The 21,470-nt window shown below is 38.3% G+C and overlaps 1 protein-coding gene across 3 annotated transcripts in view; it reads left to right on the top strand.

The window, feature by feature from the left end:
- Positions 1–21,470, top strand: part of DIP2B (disco interacting protein 2 homolog B) — a 221,688-nt gene that overhangs the window by 159,825 nt on the left and 40,393 nt on the right. For 2 of the 3 annotated variants that reach the window (XM_028533424.2, XM_036019035.1), the window contains 12 exons: positions 1,283–1,374; positions 3,269–3,379; positions 4,715–4,838; positions 5,460–5,569; positions 8,238–8,340; positions 9,137–9,201; positions 11,623–11,716; positions 12,203–12,322; positions 14,064–14,178; positions 14,766–14,905; positions 15,546–15,682; positions 19,752–19,832. In XM_028533424.2, coding sequence (XP_028389225.1) covers positions 1,283–1,374; positions 3,269–3,379; positions 4,715–4,838; positions 5,460–5,569; positions 8,238–8,340; positions 9,137–9,201; positions 11,623–11,716; positions 12,203–12,322; positions 14,064–14,178; positions 14,766–14,905; positions 15,546–15,682; positions 19,752–19,832 — 1,292 coding nt within the window. The remainder of the gene's footprint in view (positions 1–1,282; positions 1,375–3,268; positions 3,380–4,714; positions 4,839–5,459; positions 5,570–8,237; positions 8,341–9,136; positions 9,202–11,622; positions 11,717–12,202; positions 12,323–14,063; positions 14,179–14,765; positions 14,906–15,545; positions 15,683–19,751; positions 19,833–21,470) is intronic. The other variant, XM_036019034.1, reaches the window with a different exon arrangement.

Here is a 21,470-nt window from a genome sequence, read left to right as displayed (position 1 = left end):
AAGCCGGCTTATATTTAAAAGAGCAAAAAGGAGAGAGAGACTTTGTATATCCACTGATGTTTAACATTAGGAGAGGATTTTAGGAAGACCTTTGGGCAGGATTAATGGTAAAAACTGTATAGTTTTATCCAAAAATTGAATTTGACTACTCTTTGGATCTTTGTCATTTACTTTGTCCTCTTATTACAGGCACAGAATTTTATAATAAACAAAAAATCTGTGCTTTTCCATTTAATTTTGCATCTTAGCCAATGTTTTAATTTTACTTTTTTGTAAATACTTTCTAAAGTAACTTATTTTTCTTTTGTGAATTCTTTAAAAATAACTTTTGTTAAATAACAAGAAGAATGGATTTAACCTGGGCTGTGAGATTTGTACTAGTCTGTTCACGGACTCCTGTTTCCCTTCACAGGTGGAGTGCATTGTCCATAGACCTAGATACAGAATAATTTTAGAGGGAAAATTGTTTTTATTTAAAAAATTGTGCAAATTGACAGTTTAAACCTTAGGTGCCCCTCTGAATGTGTTCTATGTAACGTTAACGTATCTACTGAAAATAACACGATTTCTCTTACTCGTTTCATAATCTAAAATAAGAATTTCTAGGAGTGGTTGAAGGGAAGCAGCATGAACAGAGTAAGAAGAGGCTTCTGCCCCTGCGTAGTTTTTGGCATTCATTTCAGAAGTTGTCCTTCAACGAAAGTAGTCAGCTAGCCTCACCTCTACATGTTTATGTAACATCTTTGAATATATCCATGTTTCACATAGTTAATTTCCATTTTATTGTCTGATTTTACTGAAATAACAGTGGTATGGAATGCTTAATTATTTAAGTAACACTTTTGCTTTGCAGTTACTTTAAGTATCTAATACTATATATATAAATGGTTCTTCAGAAAAAACTTAAAATGATATAGTCTTCTGATTTTCAGTCTTATGAGAAACAATTTTTTCCTTCCCTTTAAATGTTATTAGCTCACATCAAACCATTTCTAAAGATACTTAGTTTACTTCAGAAAAGAATTTGAAAACTTATCCAAACCAGGACGAACTTCTGGTGATGTTTTCCTTTTGTTTGGCAGCAGCACTGATTTCCGTAAACTAGAGTGAATATAGAGCATTTTTGTGGGGGAGGGACTCTGTCTGTTGGGGGCAGTGCTTGTCGGATGTGTCATTTGGAAGTAGCCATTCTCGTATTAGGTAAATGTGCTTGGGGACGGAATGCCCTCTTGCTGGGCTGGGCCAGTGTTTTCTATATGATTGTTTTCTTTTCTTTCTCCAGGAAAGTTGTGGAGCAGAAGTTTAAAATTGGCCTACACACTGCTTAATAAACTGGGGACCAAAAATGAACCTGTGTTAAAACCTGGAGACAGGGTAATTGGACTTTTGGTTTTAGGGAGGTGATGTTCTGCTGCTTTCTAACATGTGCATTCTGGGGTTTTAATGTACAACAGGACAATTTCTATAATTTTTAATTCTTAGAAAATGAAAATGAGTTGGTTCCAATCCAAGTTGGTCCAATACCAAGTGATAATTCTTGCATTCAGCAATAGAAAGAAATTTGGGTGTCCCTTTCTGTAGCTGCTGAGTCCGTAATCTATTGAGGTGCTAATAAAAAGTAGGGAAACCTGTTTTTCTTGAAGTAAATATTTCAATATTCAGATAACAAAAATAGCAATAAAGTTTACTTTGATTTTCTATCTTTAAAAGATGTCCCATAAAATGTTTTAAAACATTTTTTGTGGTTTTATGTAGAAAGGGAGGGAGATTCACACTACTTCCATGAGGAAACAAATTGATGTCATTTAATTTTTATCTTTAATTGGAGGTGACTTTAATTTTTTTAATTTTCTAAGGTTTTTTCCTATTAATAACTATTTTTTATTGATTTTAGAGAAAGAGTGACATCAGTTTGTTTTTCCACTTATCTATGCATTTCATTGATTCTTGTACATACTCTGACTGGGGATCGAGCCTGTGACCTTGGCGTATTGGGGTGATGCTCTAACAAACTGAGCTACCTGGCCAGGGTCCCTATTAATAACTTTCTAAATATGGTTACTTCTTACTATCAAATATTACTTTTCATTTTGAATTTATAGAATGAAACACCAGCTATACAACAGACTTGCTTTTTGGAGGCTCATGATGGCAGAATCCCCTTTAAAAATTTGTTTGCGTTGTAGCAAAGGACAGCTGAAGGGTGGGTTCCGTTCACAGTGCAGCCGTGAGTGTCCCTAGTCCTCACCGCACTCCGAGGAAATGCTTCTGTGTCTTCCCAGCAGTACTGACGTTTGTGTGCAGAGAGGAAATGGGCAGTTTAAATGTCTGGTGGAGTTTGTATTTTCTTTAGAACTCTCAAAGGTTCAGAATTGAATTTATCAAAAAAATAAAACAATGAAATTTAAAAATAAGAAAAATAGCATTGAACTTACCTTGGGAGTAAGTTTAGAGAGTTTGAAAGCAAAAGAAGGGAAAGCAAGAGTCCAGTGACATAATTAAGTTTCAGATGGCAATTTATAAATATCCAAGCCAAGCAACTAAACTCCACAATGAAAGTGTTTTGAGTAGATTAGGAAGAGTCAGTCATCCCTGTGAAATATTACAGGTGAGATCACGGGTTTGAACATATAGAAGTTTTACTGTTTGTCTTTTGTAAGTTAATATTAACTTCATGTCCGTAGTGATTTTTGCCAGTATTACTTATACCTATTACCAGATGACTTTCATGCTAGAATATGTGCATTGTTGGTTCAGTAAGGATTAATACAATGAACTTGATAAAGAGTAAGAAATCTTAGACTCTAAGGTGGTAACTGAGTCACTCAACCCTTGTAGGTTGTCTGTCGGAGAATAAGGCTTATTCTTTAATGTGCTGCTGTATCTAGAGTGATCCATTACATTTATTTTGTTGCTGCAGCCCCGAACCAAAGTAAATTGCCTTAGGTTTCATAGGTAATTAACTTATTACTCAAGGTGAAGTGTTTACTACTAAATCACTAATAGAATTAAGTGAAAAATTCTTCAGATGATGATGAATTGTATTCCAGTTCCCAAAATGTCTCCCGTAATCACAGGAAAGACAAGAGGTCTTTGTAGATTTGTGTGCAGCCTTCTCAATAACTTAACTTCCTTTAGACTATTAAATACTTTGATTTGTTTTATTCATGATAGACGTTTTGTATATAAATGTATATCTTACAGAGTGACATTGAAAGTGTTAGTCTGTTTTTATTCCCTTGTTATTAAGCATCGTCGTGCATTTTAGGTAGCCCTGGTTTATCCCAACAATGATCCAGTCATGTTCATGGTGGCTTTCTACGGCTGTCTCCTGGCAGAAGTGATTCCAGTGCCTATAGAGGTACCTCTTACCAGAAAGGTAACCCTGCTGACTTTAAGGAGAATGTGGCCTGTTTTGACGTGGCGGGCATTGGGTTTTTGCTTCAGTTGTCTTTGTCACTACATTAGAAACATTCTGCTTTCTTAAGTACTCAGCTTCTCTTGCTAAAAACATGAAAGCTGTAGAAAAGTTATTTACTAATATTTATAACTTTCATGCAAATAACATGTTTTCAACAGAGAGAATATTTATAGTATTATATATGACTTAAAAGTCATGGGGGCATACTTGACTTTTCAACAATTACCACTTTTAAAGAGCACCACCCTTGCTTCAGGGACTACAGATAATTTACATTTATAATAGGTAAGGTCTTTTGTAAAGGGGTTTGGTTTAATTGTATCTTCCTTTTAGGATTTCCATTAAGTCCAGGGTGATGCAGTGATGGCCTGTTACTGCTTTGGGGTACAGGATTTTACTGTGGTCACACATCAGCCCTACTCAAATGAAGTGTGTATAGCAAATTTTCAAGTTTAACTGAATAATTTTTCCATGAGCTGTTTGACCTTAATTTTTTCATACTGCTTATTATTAAGAGTTGATGATAAAGACAAATATGGTGGAGACTGTGGATTTACAAATAAAAAAATTATTTTTTTCTCAAAAATTACTTCCTTAAAGGAATAAAAGATAAAATAACATCCCTGAAACTCTAGTCTATGGAATATAATATCTTTAGATTGATCTGGAAATCATAGGGTTGTTCCTTTGTTAAGTTGACATTGTTGTGTGGTTTCATAATGATACTTTTAAGATGACATTTTAATGGAGCTCTTTAGACTCTGTCTTTTGTTTGCTGTTGTTGTGAGGTTCAAATCTACTTCTTCTAAAATATAATGATAATGAGTATATGTATTTGGGTATAACCATTCATTCACTTTCATCATAAATGTGGACATTTAATGTTCATTCACACTGTTTATTTTATTCTGACCTGACTTGCTTTGCTTTTGGATTTGAGGGTGTGGCTAGGTCAAAACAACTTAACCATGTTAAGCATTTATTTTACTTGCTTGAATTTAATCAAAAAGAGGAGCATTGTCGACCTTTGAGAAAAATGGTCACATTTGGCTAGTAGAATTCATCATTAGCAATGTCAGATTAATAAAACGTTTTATTTGCCCTCAGGAAATCATTTTACGGTAGAAAATATTTGGAAGAACATATTGTCACTAGATTTTGACAGAGGCCAGTCCTCAGTGGGGTTCCATGAATGTTATCACACAAGTGCCAGAGCATTACTGAGTGTTAGATTTGGGGCATGGGTGGGCTCGAGTTCACTACCCCACGGTGCTTGTTATCTCTTCTCTGTAGGATGCTGGAGGGCAGCAGATTGGCTTCTTGCTAGGAAGCTGTGGTATTGCCTTAGCTCTCACCAGTGAAGTTTGTCTAAAAGGGCTGCCAAAAACACAGAATGGAGAGATTGTACAGTTTAAAGGTTAGTAATATTTGTACCTGAATTATCAGTTAAAAGTTAAAGCAGAGTGCTTTAATTAGTGTTTGAATTTAATAATAGTTAAGTACTTAAAATATATTTTCTTATTCTCATAATCTTATGAAGTAGGTACCATTATTATCCCCATTTTACAGGTGAGGAAACTGAGACACAGAGAGGTTAAGTAACTTGCCCAAAGTCACAGCTAATAAATGGCAGAGCAGCGATTTGAACCCAAATCTGTCTGATTCCACAGCCCACACCCTTATCCTTTATGCTGATGGTTGGAAAAAGCTACCACTCTGTTCATTAAAGCTAAATGCTACATGTAGAGACAGAGGATAGACCACTAACCTCAGTGGACTTCCACTGCCAAATGGACCTCCCAGTTGTTGAGGTAATGTCAAGGTCTGGAATTAGCATGTGGAACAATTGTACTTGTGAAAGAAGGTATAAATGTCTAATGATTTAACACTAAAAACAATGCAATTTATCACTGAAAAGTATTTTACTAATTATAAAATGACCTCCATTTGTTCTGTTGATGTTTAAAATGACTAGTTCGATGTGAATTCCTTCCCTTATGGCTTAGGCAATTCAATTTTTATTTTGGGTTTGATTTAGGTTGGCCCCGACTCAAGTGGGTTGTAACTGATTCCAAGTACCTTTCTAAGCCTCCGAAAGACTGGCAGCCCCACATCTCACCTGCTGGCAGTGAACCAGCATACATCGAGGTAGGTCCTGAGACTAGAACATATATTCTGGCTTTTTCTTTGGCTTCGGATGCTATCTTACAAAACATATTTTTTTGTTTTGTTTTGTTTTTTTTGCTGTCGTACAAAATTGAAAACTAACTTTTTGCAGTTTTAATGTTAGAAGATTCTCCTAGTTTGTTAGATTTCCATCCTTTGGCTTGTAAAACGTCTTATATTGGCTTTCTATTCTGATTATTTTTAACATACACATTCAAGAGAAAGACTTGGAGAAGTACGAAAGTTTAAGAAATGATATACAGACAGAGAAACTGGCCCAGTTACTTTTCTGCTGCTTGGGGACTATGGTGTGGGGTGCAAGAGACTGGAGAAATGATGAGGAAAAATAGCTGTGCTTCAAGAGAACAAATTTAACAGATAAACAATAAAGAGCAGGAAGAAACAAATGGTGTTGAAGATTAGTATAGGAACTTGATTGATTGATATTATGTTCCACTTGAGGGATTATTAAGCCTTATTGCATACCAGACACCAGGTTAAGTGCTTTATTTATTTTTTTTAAAAGATTTTATTTATTTTTAGAGAAGGGAAGGGAGGGAGAGAAGGAGAGAAACATTAATGTGTGGCTACCTCCCACTTGCCCCCTGCTGGACCTCTGGCCTGCAACCCAGGCACGTGCTGTAACTGGGATTCGAGCCAGTGACCCTTTGGTTTTCAGACTGGTACTCAATCCACTGAGCCACACTAGCCAGGGCTAAGCGCTTGAAATACATTATTTCAATCAGCCCTGTCAAGTGCCCTCTCTCTCAGGTGGGAGCTAGTATTAAACCTGCTTTACACATAAGGAGACTAAGATTTAACAAACTTGAGTAACCAACCAAAGGTCAGATGACTCAAAAATGGCAGAGCTGGGACTCAGACTCACATCTGTTTCACACTGAAAGCTACGCTTTTGACTACTTTTTTTATCTATAAATGCTCACCAACTGTTTGCTAAATTAATGAATAAACAAATCAATAATTTAAAAAAAAGGTTTTTGGGGAAAATCCACCTAACCTTGAACTGTATGGTAATAACTGGCTATAAAAAGGAAGAGAGTGGACGGTAGCTTTGAGAGACGACGTGGTAACGTTGGATACAAGGACAGTTGTTTTTAAAGGTAGAAGAGATCTGGGTATGTTTAACCGGCAGATAAGTAAGCAGGCAATTAAAATACCACATTTAGTGATCAACTCCTAATCCCTGCCATCTCTCAGTGATTCAGTGGTTCATCACTGTTCTCCTTACACCTGCTCACTGGCTTTCCTGACACTTTCTCAGTTCTCCTGCCTCACTGACCAGTGCTTTTACACCTTCTTTATTGGTTCTTCCTAGCAGGTAAAGGGCCCTGCTTAGCTCTCTAGCCCCAGCAGAACTACCACCCTGTACATTTCTAGGCTTGTTCTATTCTGAACTAAACGGCAGTTTTTACTTGAGACCCTCTTATTATCCATGGTACATTGCTGTGAGTTTACATTATTCTGTGGGTAATAGGGAGCTATTAAAGGGTTGTCAGCAGCAAAGTGGTAAGAATAAATTTGTTAAAAGATTTATGTGGTTGGGTTGTATTAAGAAGGGAAACAGGGAGACCAGCTTTTACAGTTACCTAGGTGAGCTCAAGGTCGTGGTGATGGGGCAGAGAAATGTGGATGTATCAGTGGTTGAGAGACAGCAAGGAAGCAGGAGTCACAGGACTACGACTTAGTGACTGACTCTGGATACCGGTGAGGCGAGACAGACTCAAGTTTCTGCCTTGGGCATCTGGATAGATGGTGGTCTCCTTTACTAAGGTAGAAAATATAGCAAGAGGAGTTTTCCTGGGTGAGGGGTGGGGGTAAGGAATGCAGTGTTGGATCCACTGAGTTTCACAGGACTGGGTTATTCAAGGGAAAAATTGACTCTGTGCATCTGGATCTCTGGAGAGAGGTCAGGAGAATTGGGAGTCATAGGGGATATGGTACACTGAATAAAGTGAAATGAGGAGAGAACTTTCAGGGAATGCCAACATTTAAGGGATGGTCACAGAAAATGGAGGGGAGAGAGCAAGAGAGTATGCATAGGAAAGAGAAGTATCACAAATGCCAAGGAAATGTCAAATGTTACAAAAGTTCTGATAAATTATACATTATGCCCTTTTATTTAACAATCAAAAAGTTGCTGATCTTGGTAAAACAAACAAACAAAAAGCAGCTTAAATGGAGCACTGATGTAAAAGCAAAAGTATAGTTGATTGATTTTTTTAGGAGTGAACAGGCCATTTCTAGGTCTCTGCCGCCCAAACTGGGCGCTCCTGACAGACCGGGACTCCTGCACTGTCACCCCAGCAGTGCCGTGTGTGCCCTGCGCTTGGTACTGCGCTTCTGCAGATACAGCTCAGGCTTCTTGTTTGTTTTACTTCTCAAACAGCCGCTTCACACTGATGACCAATTAAACTTTTAAGTTTTTCACACATACTTTTGTTGAGGTTTGTCAGTCCCTAGTCCTGTCTTTGGGGAATTGGAGTTGGAGGCCCAAGGGCACAGCCTCACATATTCTTGTTAAACTGAGCTCATCATCATCACTTTATCTTTTTGTTTTAGGGCTCTAGTTTTATCATTTGAAATAATCCATTTTATTGTGTTTCTTGTGTGTGTGTGTTTTTTTTTCTAGTATAAAACAAGCAAAGAAGGGAGTGTGATGGGAGTTACAGTGTCCCGCCTTGCAATGTTGTCCCACTGCCAAGCACTGTCCCAGGCCTGCAATTACTCTGAAGGTCAGATTTCGTTCTCCCCATAACCGCCCTCACTGTGAGCTTCGCATTGTGTGACTCCACGCAGGGTGCTCGGTGACTGGGTTCCAGTTAATGCCCGAATTCAGAGGGAAATGTTTTGTCTTTGTTTTTTACTTCCCAGAGTGAAATATTTTAAGACACATTCTTGGCTTGCTTTTGCTTTCTTCTTCTTCACAAATATGCTGCAATTTAAAAGAACTAAAATACTAGGCAAACCAAGTATGTGAAGTATGATTTCTAGAGTGCAGAAACAGAACTAATTAAAACCATGTGTTTATTATTAGCTGCAGACTGTCTGGTAGCTCTGTCTTCCCGTGTGTGCAGAGCTGCCACCAGCTGCACCTTTGGAGTTACAGTCAAAGAAATTCAGCTTCCAAAAAGCACAGATCTAAACACAAAAATGTATTCTGTAGTGTGCTTAGAATTGTGTGTATGTGTGTGTGTAGATATAATACATACCAACATTTTTTTCCTCTAGGAATTGCAATTTTTACATGAGTGTGGAACTTCCAAATAATTAGGGAAAAAGTATTACCTCTCAGAAGATAGTATCTAAATCATAAGGAGTTTGGGACTCATTGTCTCTTCTGTGGCCATGTCACTCTATGATCAGTCCCCCAGCCCATGTGAGGGGGCCCTCAAGTAATCAGAAGACCCAGAGCTTTTAGTGACCTTTTTAAAACTACCAAATCAGCTCTTTAACAGAGGCAAGTAGCATGATTTTGCTACCTAAGACTAAAGATGATTTCCTTATTTTTCCCTGTTTTTTCTCTTTTAGGAGAAACTGTAGTAAATGTTTTAGACTTTAAGAAGGATGCTGGGCTGTGGCATGGCATGTTTGCGGTAAGCTATTCAGAATTAAGGCCTTGAGTGTAAATCTTTTGATTCAGGTCACTATGCTGCTGTGTAACCAGATCATCGCTCTGTGCTTGTTTGAAATTTAAGCCCCCAAAAGATCAATAATATTTCCCAGAAGAATTTTATTTTATAATAAAAATGGTAATTTTTCTAAAAGAATGTAATTTTGTTTTTTCTTCACTGTGTGGTTGGGCATACTCCTCACATAACAGTGTATAGGAAAATTTAGGATCTATATATTTTTTGTTTATTTTTAAAATTTTTTTGTTATTATATTACAACTGTCCCAATTTTCCCCCTTTGCCCTCCTCCACCCAGCACCCCCCAACTCCCACAGTACAGTTCCCCACACCGCTCATGCTCTTTCATACATGTTCTTTGACTAGTCTGTTACCCTTCTTTCCAAGGATCTATAATTTTAAAGCATCTGCTGTGATGGCTCAAAGCCTAAAAGAATCTACAAATGGCTGTGTATTTATTTGTGATTTAAAAAAATATGTTTGAGATGAATCTCATCTCCTTTCTGAAGAAAGGACTACAGAAATATATTTAGAACTTGACAACCATGGGTAATAATATGTAACTTTTCCATTGGACAAAATGTGCTGGATAGTCAACTGCATGCTGCAGTTAAAGAAGAGAGTAGTAGGGTAGGTCGGGCTGCTTTTCACAGTCAAGGAACAGGAACTTGCTATGAGGGTTAGAGAAAGTTGAGTTCCTCCCAGCTCTAGTATCAAGGCCCTATTTATGGAAGAGGTGGCATTGGGTTGGATTTTGAAAAATGGGTAATGTCCTGGCCATGTGGCTCAGTTGTTTAGAGAGTCATCCTGTGTACCAAAAGGTTGCAGGTTCAATTCTCAGTCAGGGCACATGCCTAGGTTAGTTTGATCCCTGTTTGGGGCGCATACAGGAGGCAACCAATTGATACTTCTTTTTCACAGTGATGCGCGCGCTCGCGCTCTCTCTCTCTCTCTCTCTCTCTCTCTCTGTCTCTCTCTCTCTCAAAAAAGGGTAAGATTTAGCCATATAGAGATATTTTTGTGTTTGAAGTAGAGAGAGGACATTTCAAGTAGGAAAAGCTACCATATGTAGCTTAGGTGATTAGGAGGGAAGAGAGAAGAAATACAGGATCCTAGCATTGCAGAGGACTTGGGAGTATCTTGTTGAATTTCCTCACACATTGCAGGAGTCTGAGAAAGAGTAGAATGAAATGAAACACGGGGGGGAGAGGAGGAGGATCCCTGCTCACTCAGGAACCCCCAAATTAGGAAGAGCCTATTCCCTGAATGTACATACATCCTAGCTCCTTTCTGAAGTCTTCCCCATTTTGTTTTTTATCAGAGGTTAAAAAAAACCTTGCAAGGTATTAGAGGGACAAGTGTGAAGAATTAGTTATAAACACCATTCTTTCCCTAAAATCCAAAAGTTTGTCACTATAGCTAGAAACTTGGGGGAAGGAGAAAAAAGAAGTTAACAATGGTATCTTGGTTTCTTTGGGCCATTTCAATGGTGAGAAAAATGACCAGCCTAAATATCAAGACTTAATTATTCTGCCAGACTGGGATCTTTGGGGGGCAGGAGGTCGTGGGCATATTCATTCATTTGGGTGGCAGCAGGCCCCAAATTGCATGACCCTCTCAGCTCACTGAGCTTTATCTCCTCAAATACCCAGCAGGTCTGGGCAGACCCTCCTATAGGTGACAAGGAGACTTTGATTTCTTATTCGTAACACCTAACCCTCTGTGGTGTGTGGGAAGCACAGGTGTGCTGAACACACTCAGTGGGGTTGGGGGCAGTGTCTGTTAGATTTATAAAGCATATACCTTATGGCTCCATAGTACCACTTTACTGTCTTTACCCTCAAGAAACACTTGTACACATACCAGGGGAAGTATAAATGCTCCTTGAAACATTGTAATAGCAAAAGAATGTCAATAATAGGGAAATGCCTGAATACACTGTGGTGTAGTCATCCTGTGGGATATATGCTGCAGTTCAAAAAGAATTGTGTAGAGCTCATGCTGATGTGCTTAGATTTTTCTCTCAGATAATTTAAATGAAAAAAGTACATTGCAGATATATGTATAGTATGATGCCTTTTATGTTAACAATATGTTCTGTTTCTATGGGGACAAATATATATGTAAATACATAGAAAAAGGAAGGCTGCATGCCAGATTCATAATAATGATAATCTCTGAGGAGGAGAGGAAGGGACTGGGTTTAAGGGTAGACAGCAAAGGAGACTTCAACCCTATAGTTAATATTTCAGGTTTTCTTCAGAGAGCATGTATTTGAATCTTTATTACATGTATGATTGAAAATGTTAACAGGATATCAGATCAGTTTTAAAATGCTCTGTGTGTATTTAATATTGATTAGTTTTTATCTTTCTTTGCTTTTCAGAACATAATGAGTAAGATGCATACAATTAGCGTGCCCTACTCTGTTATGAAGACCTGCCCTCTCTCTTGGGTCCAGAGAGTACATGCCCACAAAGGTAGTTACACACAGCACCTAGGCTTTAATCGTGGCTGTTTGGACTAAGATTCCAGGGATTTTCAGATGCTCTTCTGGAGACATGGCTCTGTGCCTCAGTGGCCTGACAAATGCCAGAGCTCAGTTGCTGGAGCCGGGTGTGTTGTCAGTTCCATCTCACGTGATGTCCCTTCTTAGGAGCTGAGATGGATTTGCCTGAATTTGAACCCTGAGCCAGGTTTATTGAGTGCTTGGGGATTCAGAGCTTCCTTGGCTTTGAAGATGTACGTACGGCCTGCCCACAGGTCGCAGTGAGCAAAACAGCGTGTGTCCATGTGGTTGCTGCCTCCTCGAAGCAACTGGCATAATTTCTTTGAAACTTTTTTTATTTTCTCTAAGAGAAAATCATGATCCTTAAAATAAGTAAAAGCTTTTATTATAGTATATTAAATATCTACCAAACTTAGCCTGTATGTGTGTATTAACTTTATTGCTTTTGACATTGTAGCCAAAGTAGCTTTAGTAAAATGTCGAGACTTGCACTGGGCTATGATGGCACATCGGGACCAGAGAGATGTGAGCTTGAGTTCTCTCCGGATGTTGATTGTGACTGATGGAGCTAATCCTTGTGAGTACTTTTAGGGTGTGGGCCTGGGACTTCTCTCCTTAACATTTGTCCTGAGGTGTAGTTCACATGCCGTGAAACTCACCCATTTAAAGTGTACAGTTTACCAGTTTCAGTGTGTTCACAGAGCCACGCAGCCATCACCGTAGTCTCAGTTTAGAACGTCATCACCCCAGGAGGAAACACCGTACCCAGTAGTAGTCACTCCCCATTTCTCCCCCACTGCCCCTACTCCTAGGCAACTGCTGTTCTACTTTTTGTCTTAGAGAGTTGCCTATTCTGGACATTTTATGCAAATGCAATTATACTATGTAGGTCTTTAGTGATGGGCTCCTTTCACTTAGCATAATGTTTTCAAGGTTCATCCACATTGTAGCATGTGTGCACACTCTATCCCTTTATATTGCCATGTAATATTCCATTTTATACACGGACCGCATTTTATCTCTTCATCATCCGTTGGATCCATACTCTTTTAGAACCACTCCTTCTTGCTCACTCATGTATATCCTTTTTCTGTCCTATAACTAAAAGGAGTAAGAAGGTGACTTGATATAACCAAGTATCTGGACTTTATGTAGATTGCCCCAGCAGGAAATCAAATATGCAAAAGCTTTTAGAGATCTATTATGTCCCCTCCTTGCCCCCACAAGCACAGGCATCCTGAGCTTCCACATAGCAGAATCAGGTAAAACGTCAGGTACTGCATTCTTTGTCATAATGGATTGTTGTCAGTAGTCACCTTAATCATCCTAGGATAATAAAACACAGCCATCGGATTGACCTTAATAAGAAACAAATCAGAGAATATCACAAAGAAGGCAGAACTAGCCATAGTGTTAGTGCTACACTGGCCAAAATAGTTACTTCAGGGAGAGTTGCGCTCTCAGTTCCAAACTGGCCACAGTGCATCTCTGCATCTCTGCTGTTTATTGGGAAATTTGGTAGGAGCAGCTTTATTCCAAGTTTTAGCTTTAAACAGTGTCCATGATCTTTTCTGGGTGGATGAGAATTCATTTGTCCTGGAAATGTATCAACCATCTTACAGGCATAGTAAAATATTTGGGTGGGATTAGTGATATACTGGGTTGGCCAGAAAGTCCATATGGTTTTTTCCTGTAAAACAAAAGGTACATTTTTCAGTTTTACCGATAACTTTATTGATTTGGATATTTTGAGTACGTTGGCTATGTCCCATGTGGTATAACATTGACTGTTCTCAATTAATGTCTCTATTTGATTGCTATCAATTTCAGCTGGTCTACCTGGCCTTGAAGTATCGTCCAGTGAGAAATCTCTAGCATGAAACTTCACAAACCACTTTTGATACCTTTGATCAGTCATAGCACCTTCTCCATATACTACACAAATTTTTTTTTGTTTCAGTTTTATTTTTACCTTGAAATAATAAAACATGTTTTTATTTGAAAATGTGTGTTTTCTCCCATCTTCAATATTAAAATGGCTACACAAAAACTTACCGATTTTGATGTTTTTTTAAAATGCATGCTGCTATGACAGCTGTCACAGTACATTCTAACAATTGTTTTGAATAACGATAAAGACAGCTAAGTGCTACTAGAACCATCATACAGAAAAAACCAAAAGAACTTATTGCCCAACCCAGTACAATGAGAGTTCTCATGAGAAACAAATGTATTGGCTTTCTGCTCTTTACCAGTTTCCTGCAGTAAAGAAAATCACAATTTCAGTTTTCAAGTTGATCTGTTCCAACTCCTCCTAGGGTCTGTGTCATCCTGTGATGCTTTCCTGAGTCTGTTCCAGAGCCATGGACTGAAACCTGAGGCCATCTGTCCCTGTGCCACTTCTGCTGAAGCCATGACTGTGGCGATCCGCAGGTATTGTGCAGGACGTCAGTGCTCTTGCCGCGTGTTACAGCTTTGATCAAATGTGCACGACTTTCCAATCAGTGGCAGGGGTGTTAGCCAATTTTCTGCTTTTTAAGCCTAAAAGTGGAAATGACTTTGTGAAGCACTGCACATCATCTTATTTATTTCTCCCTCTTTTGCACTAAGAGTAACTGGTAAACTGAAAATATGATTATTCTCATCTCATTTTTGTGAATTAGTTATTTTTCTGTGTTGTTTTGTCTTCAGATTCCTCAGCATCTTAGACTAGAAATAAGCTATTCTTGACTGTATCTTAAGTATGCAAAGTACATACATAGCATACCCAAGACCAATATATTCTTAACAATTGATTAAAATGTACGTTTTCCACTGGAGTGAAACTTGACCGTGTTTTGTACATGTGACTTTGGTTAATTTGGTATGTTTTGGGTAGAGAAAATGAGGAGAGAGTGTGTGTGTGTGTGTGTGTGTGTGTGTGAGAGAGAGAGAGCAAGAGGAAATTTGCTTTCCTACATACTCATATTTTTCTCTTGATAGTTCATCTGCCAAATTTGATGAGTTTATTTTGTTTTCAGGCCTGGAGTCCCAGGGGCCCCTTTGCCAGGAAGAGCCATTCTCTCAATGAATGGATTGAGCTATGGGGTAATACGGGTCAATACTGAAGATAAAAATTCAGCACTAACAGTCCAGGATGTAGGACATGTAATGCCTGGTGGTGAGTTCTCAGGAGCACTATTTATTTTTTCCAAAAAGCTTTGTCATTAGCAATAGTGGAGACTGATAAAAATACGGGATCCAAAATCAGGAATCTAAAATTTAGTACTTAGTCACTTAGCTTCTCAAAGCCCCTTAACAGTTGAGTAATTCTAATCACACTTACTTCCAGCAGTATTGTATGATTCCGTTGTGAATGCCAATTACAGCTGTTCACATGGAAAGTGAGGCACCGAGTGACAGTAAAGTCATCTGGCCCTCGCCACAGCTGCCAGCCGTGGGGCCAGCAGAGAGAGCACCCTGCTTCCATGTGGGAGGAGCTGGATCTGCCCGGGGGTCAATTAACTTAACCTGTTTCTTTGGACTTTGCAGTCATTTTTTAATATCAGTGTCTTCAAAAGCTTCAGTCTGCATCTGTTGTATGGATTTTTTTTGTGCTAGATTTAAAAAATTATTTATCATCAGGGTTATAAGATGGAAATTTTAGATATACCTATGTAGTTTCAGGTCTGTTTTTAACATTCTTTTTTGGTATCCTTATTTGATGCCACTTAGTAAAGACCAAACTTTCCTGGGTTTGCAAGGATGAAGCAAAGGTTTTCCAGGATCTCTATGTCTTAACTGAACTTTTTGTTCACCAGGGATGATGTGCATTGTGAGACCCGAAGGACCTCCCCAGCTCTGCAAAACAGATGAGATTGGAGAAATCTGTGTCAGCTCCAGAACAAGAGGCATGATGTACTTTGGGCTTGCTGGTGTGACCAAAAATACATTTGAGGTACGTGATGTTAAAGTGTTGCAAGGAAAACTTGATGAGAGTGTCACTAGGGCAAGATGAGCTGGCCGGTTGGGAAATGGCATAATATAGTGGGTTGGAAGCATATACTCTCAACGTAGACTGCCCTAGTTCAAATCCCAGCTCTGCCACTCACTAGCACCTTGGGTGAATTGCTTAACCTCTTTGTGCCCCGATTTCTTTATATTTTAAAAAAGAGTAATTATAGTATCTAACTCATAGGATGGTTGTGAGAACTAAGTGAGTTAATGTTTATAAAATACTTAAAACAAGTACCTGGCACACAGGAAGTAGAACTGTTTATCTGATAAATAAATAGATAGGTAGATAGATAGATAGATAAATAAATAAATAAATAAATAGGAGGCCTCACAAAAGTTCCCCTGGTGAATATTCCATAGTTTGAGCTTTGACAAGCCCAAAAACTTAATTTTGAGAGAGCATAGTGACAATAGATCTATATCACAAGTACAGACTCAAGTTAACTGAGTTCATAAAGACTGGTGTAAACCAGAATGTGAGGTTACTAATAAAATACGGAGAACTGTTCTGTCACAGGGGCAGATTGCTCCTGTCATTCAAACTTTCAGTGAGACAAGCATTTATTGAGAACCTTCTATGTGTCCAGCACCATTCTAGGTGTTTTGGGTGTATCCGGAGGACAAACAGAGCTCCTGATAAGTATTGCTCATATTCTACTGTAACTACCACATTGCTTTCCTGCAGGCAGCTCTGCATGTGAAGCCACGCAGTAATGAAAGTTTTCCTGGTGAGCCTGGAAATCAGAACAGGCATAATTAATTGTCTATATTTTATACTTGGGATTAACCTGCCTCAGGTACCTCTTAGGGAACAGAGAACTCCAATTTATGGGCCATATCCCTTTTTACTAGATAGGGCTTATAGGACCATAGCAAATTTTTAATTCTTCAAGCTTCCTTTTTCTACAATTTAAACCAGTGGTTCTCAGTATGGAAGGGCATATCTATCTACCAGCCCATTTGAAAATCAGGCCCTGGCTGGCATAGCTCAGTGGATTGAGCACGGGCTGCAAACCAAAGAATCACAGGTTCGAATCCCAGTCAGGGCACATGCCTGGGTTGTGGGCCAGGTCCTCGATGGGGGCCACACGAGAGGCAACTACACATTGATGTTTCTCTCTTTCTTCCTCCCTTCCCCTCTCTAAAAATAAAAATAAATATATATTGTTTTAAAAAAATCAGGGCATATAATTATGTAGTGATAGTTGTGGCTGGTGGGAGAATGTTATATTTATAAATGATGTGGTATCTGAAAAAATGTTTAGAATTCCTGAGCTGACCATCATTTGTATTTACACAGCCTGAAATGGTATAATATAAATTACTAAATATCCATCTGTTATTACTATCATCGTCACTGTTACTGCTACCGTCTTGCCCTACTGCCAGGTGTTAAGACCAAGTCACCTTAATAGGAGTAGATGTTCATAAACTCTTCAAGCATATACTGCCAGGTTTACTTTCAGGTGACTAATTCTAGTGTATATACATTTTACTAATTTAAATCTTACCCTATTTCTTTTATTTTAAAAGTGCTTGGGGGAAAAATGCTTGGACTACATGTATTTCTAACACCTGAATTTTTCATTGTATGTTACTTACTATAAACAAGATCCTCAAGCAGTCTTTGAAGATACTGATAATATTTTGTTATATTGCCTTTCCTGCAAGGACACCTGACTAATCAGAATTCTCAGATTTAATACTAAATGGCTAGGTCCATAGTAATGAAGGAACTTTGAAATCTGCAGTATAAATTTAATGATAGTTAAAGTAGAATAAAAATCCAAGCCCTGGCTGGTGTAACTCAGTGGATTGAGTGCAGGCTGCGAACCAAAATGTCACAGGTTCAATTCCCAGTCAGGGTACATGCCTGGGTTGCAGGCCATGACCCCCAGCAACCGCACATTGATGTTTCTCTCTCTCTTTCTCCCTCCCTTCCCTCTCTAAAAATAAATAAATAAAATCTTTTTAAAAATCCTAAAGAAAAAGGAGAAAACTATTGCCTTGATTTTGCAAATTAAAGTGTCTAATATTTTTCTTGATGGATTCTTACATATAAACCCTGAAGAGTTTTCCAATGTGGTTAACGTTTCACTAAGACGAAAGTCCTAGTAATAATGACTGGCCAGAAAATAAAAGTGTATTTCAAAGATAAGCTACCAGTGAGAAAAACTTTTTAATACGTATGATAGCAAAGAGCTAATTTTCCATTGACCCCCCACTATTAGCTATTTGATTTGAGGCAAATGAAACTTTGTGTCTCACTTTCTCATCTGTAAAATGGAAATTATAAATCCTGTTTCATAGGGTTGTCTTGAGGATTAACTGTAAAACAAATGGTCGTATGGTTGGCACAAAATAAGCATTTAATAAATGTTAGCTCTTGTTATAATTGCTCCCTATATGAAAAAAAAAAGAAATCTTTAAAGGAAAAGAACACTAATCAAATACAGCAAGGAAACAGGAGATAGGAATAGACTATTTAAAAAAGAGACACAAATGGCCAGTAAACAAAGGAAAGAAAAATTCATCCATAGTCCTAATAAAGAAATGTTAAATTAACAATGAGATATCTTTTTTTCTTGTTTTTTTTTTCCCTATCAGATTTTCAAAGTTTGGAAAAACTGGTGACGTATAGTATGCGTTAGAATATAGAAAAAACAGACATTCTGCTATGTTGTTGAATGAGTGTAACTGATATAACGGGTTGTTTTTTTTTATTTTTTTAATTCTCACCCAAGGACATGCTCATTGATTTTAGAGAGAGGGAAAGGGAGGAAGAGAGAGGGAGAGAAACATTGATATGGGAGAGAAACATTGATCGGTTGCCTTCCATACATGCCCTGACTGGGGATCGAATCCACAACTGAGGCATGTGCCCTGACTGGGAATTGAATCCTCAGCCCTTTGGTCTGTGGATGACACTCCAACCAACTGAGCTGCACTGGCTAGGGCTTATATAACAGTTTTGTAGGGCTGCCTGTTAAAGTTCAGAAAATTCATGCTTTTTATACAAATGCACTAAATATGTATAGGAATATTCAGTAAAGCACTGTTTGTAGTAGTGAAAAATTGAAATGACCCACACAGCAATAAAGACTTCTACTTTATAATACCTACTAATTCTAATAGTTTCTTGAACTGACTCTGGGCCAGCCACTGCCTATGTCTGCAAATCTGTTTACGTTCTCTTACTCTTTAAGCCTGTGTGTTAGAGGCATTGGGAGTTTCATTTTCTGGCAAAAGAAACACAGGTTTCAAGAAGTCCAGGAACTTGCCCAAGGTTCACTTTACTAGTTAGTGGCAGAGCCAGAAATTGAACTTACACTTGACTCCAAGGGCCATGCTATACTGACCTCCACACAATGGCATGTTAGAGAACTATTGTACAAAATGAGCTCGGTAGACTGTTATCAACTTGTAAAGGTGTCTAAGACATATTATGTGAAAAGCAAGTTGCAAAGCAGTAGATATAATATGATTCCTTTAAAAAAAAAGTCTTAGCCCTGCCTGTATAGCTCAGTTGATTGGAATGTTGTCCCAGTACACCAAGGTTGCAGGTTCATTCCCTGGTTAAGACATATACAAGAATCAACCACTGTATGCAAAAATAAGTGCAACAACAAATCAGTGTCTGTCTGTCTGTCTGTCTGTCTCTCAAATCAAAAAAGGAAAATTCTTGATATGCTAATATATGTGTGTAAAAAAAAGTCCAGAGAGATAAACAACAAATTGTAAATGATTGTTATCTCTTAAGTTGGGGTATGATTCCTGTATTCACTATCTATATAATTTTAGTGTGTATTTCTTGTGGCATATAATTTGTTTAAGACTTAAAGACTTAAAAAAATCAAATACTTTTTTTTTTTGCAAGAGAAGGTAGCAAATTTAATACATGCTCTTATGTATGGGAACCCTGTATATGTGAGCCAAGAGATCTCACATGCATGAGAGATTCTAAAATAAGAACAAAATCTGATTATCACTTTCTTTTTTCTGTCTTTTAGGTGATTCCAGTGAATTCTGCAGGCTCTCCTGTTGGGGATGTGCCATTCATCCGGTCAGGATTGCTGGGGTTTGTAGGGCCAGTAAGTGATGCTTTCGTGTTTGTTTTGGTGTATCTTATTCATATATGTGGACCTGAGTTCACAGAACAGAACAAATTCTGATTAGTCTGAGTACTACAGGGCTGCTTAACTTACATTTAGAGCAGTTCCTATAAGAAGGTCACAAATGAGTTAAAATTTATTGTTCCCATTACCCAAGTTCATTTGACTCCTCCAAATTGAGACATCTTTTATTTTCAAAACTCTTTTCAGTTATTCTTGCTACCTTCCTTTGATTTGATTAATATGTTTCAATAAGTTAGAAGTGTGCTGAAAAAAGCTTCTTTAATACCAAAAGGGAACCATATTAAGTAGGTACAAGCATTTTTATACAAATTATCAGCAACACAATTTGCATGATGGTAAGTTCTTTGATAAAAGCAGTATGTTTTTCAGCAAATTGTCTTTACAGTCAAACAGTTTTTACAGTCATTCTGTTACTGTGAAAGAAATGAAGAAATGAATGAGCGACTAGCAGTGACTGTCTCATTCTCTTTATTTATTTCCAGTGTAATATTTTTCACACACTTTCCTTCTTGGAAAGGACTTGTTCTCTTCTGTCTCTTGGGATGGACCAGTGGCTTCTTGAGACTAGAGGTTATGTGTTACATAGCCCAGTGAGTGTGTGGCACTGCACTGTGCTCAGTAAATCACATGGTGACCTTCACATGGAGGCAGCTAGATACATGGTACAAGAAATTCAGGAATTCTGTAATGAATGGAAAAAAGTTAATTTACTGCAAGTGGGTCTGCGAGAATTATTGACAATAACTAAATAATAAATAAAATTATTTATGCGGTGATGCTTTCAGGGCACTAACAGCATACCTTCCTGCAGTTGTTACCTTACTGGAAAGGAGAGGCTCCCATACTCTTCCTTTGACCTTTTCTCTGGTAGCCTGCTTGTGATCTTGCCAAATGGAAACAGCATTACCCTTCTAAACCTGAAACAGTCGTTCTCACATTAAAACTGTTTTATCTCTTCCTAATTGCATTATTAATTGACTTAACATTTTTCTCCTCTGCCTCCATCCCATGAATAAGTACAGAAGATGAACCGATACATAATCATTGCTGCAGAAACAAACTGCTTGCATGCCAGCCTAGTTGCTTGTTTTTAAAATTTCTCCCTAAGAATAAATATGAATGAGCCCTGACCGTTGTTGCGCAGCCCTGACTGGTTGGGCATTGTCTCACAAAGCAGAGGGTCACCGGTTCAATTCTTCGTAAGGCACATGCCTGGATTGCAGGTTCAGTCCTTGGTCGGGGTGCATACGGGAGGCAACCAATCAGTGTTTCTCTCTCACATTGATGTTTCTCTCCTTCCTCCCTTCCCCTTTCTCAAAAATAAATAAATCTTTTTTAAAAAAAGAATAGCCATGGCTGGTATGGCTCAGTGGCTTGAGGTCCTTCCTGCCTGCAAACCAAAGGGTCAGCAGCTCAATTCCCAGTCAGGGCACATGCCTGGGTTGCAGGCCAGGTCCTCAGTAGGGGATGTACTAAAGGCAACCATACCTTCATGTTTCTTTCCCCCTCTTACTCCCTCCCTTTCCCTCCCTCTAAAAATAAATAAAACCTTTAAAAAAATATGAACAGATTCCCTTCTTATACACTGTAAGA

This window comes from Phyllostomus discolor, chromosome 2 (assembly GCF_004126475.2).
Source record: "Phyllostomus discolor isolate MPI-MPIP mPhyDis1 chromosome 2, mPhyDis1.pri.v3, whole genome shotgun sequence".
NCBI classification, from domain to species: domain Eukaryota; kingdom Metazoa; phylum Chordata; class Mammalia; order Chiroptera; family Phyllostomidae; genus Phyllostomus; species Phyllostomus discolor.
Note: the sequence above shows the minus strand (reverse complement) of the source record. Positions and strands in the feature narration are given on the sequence as shown.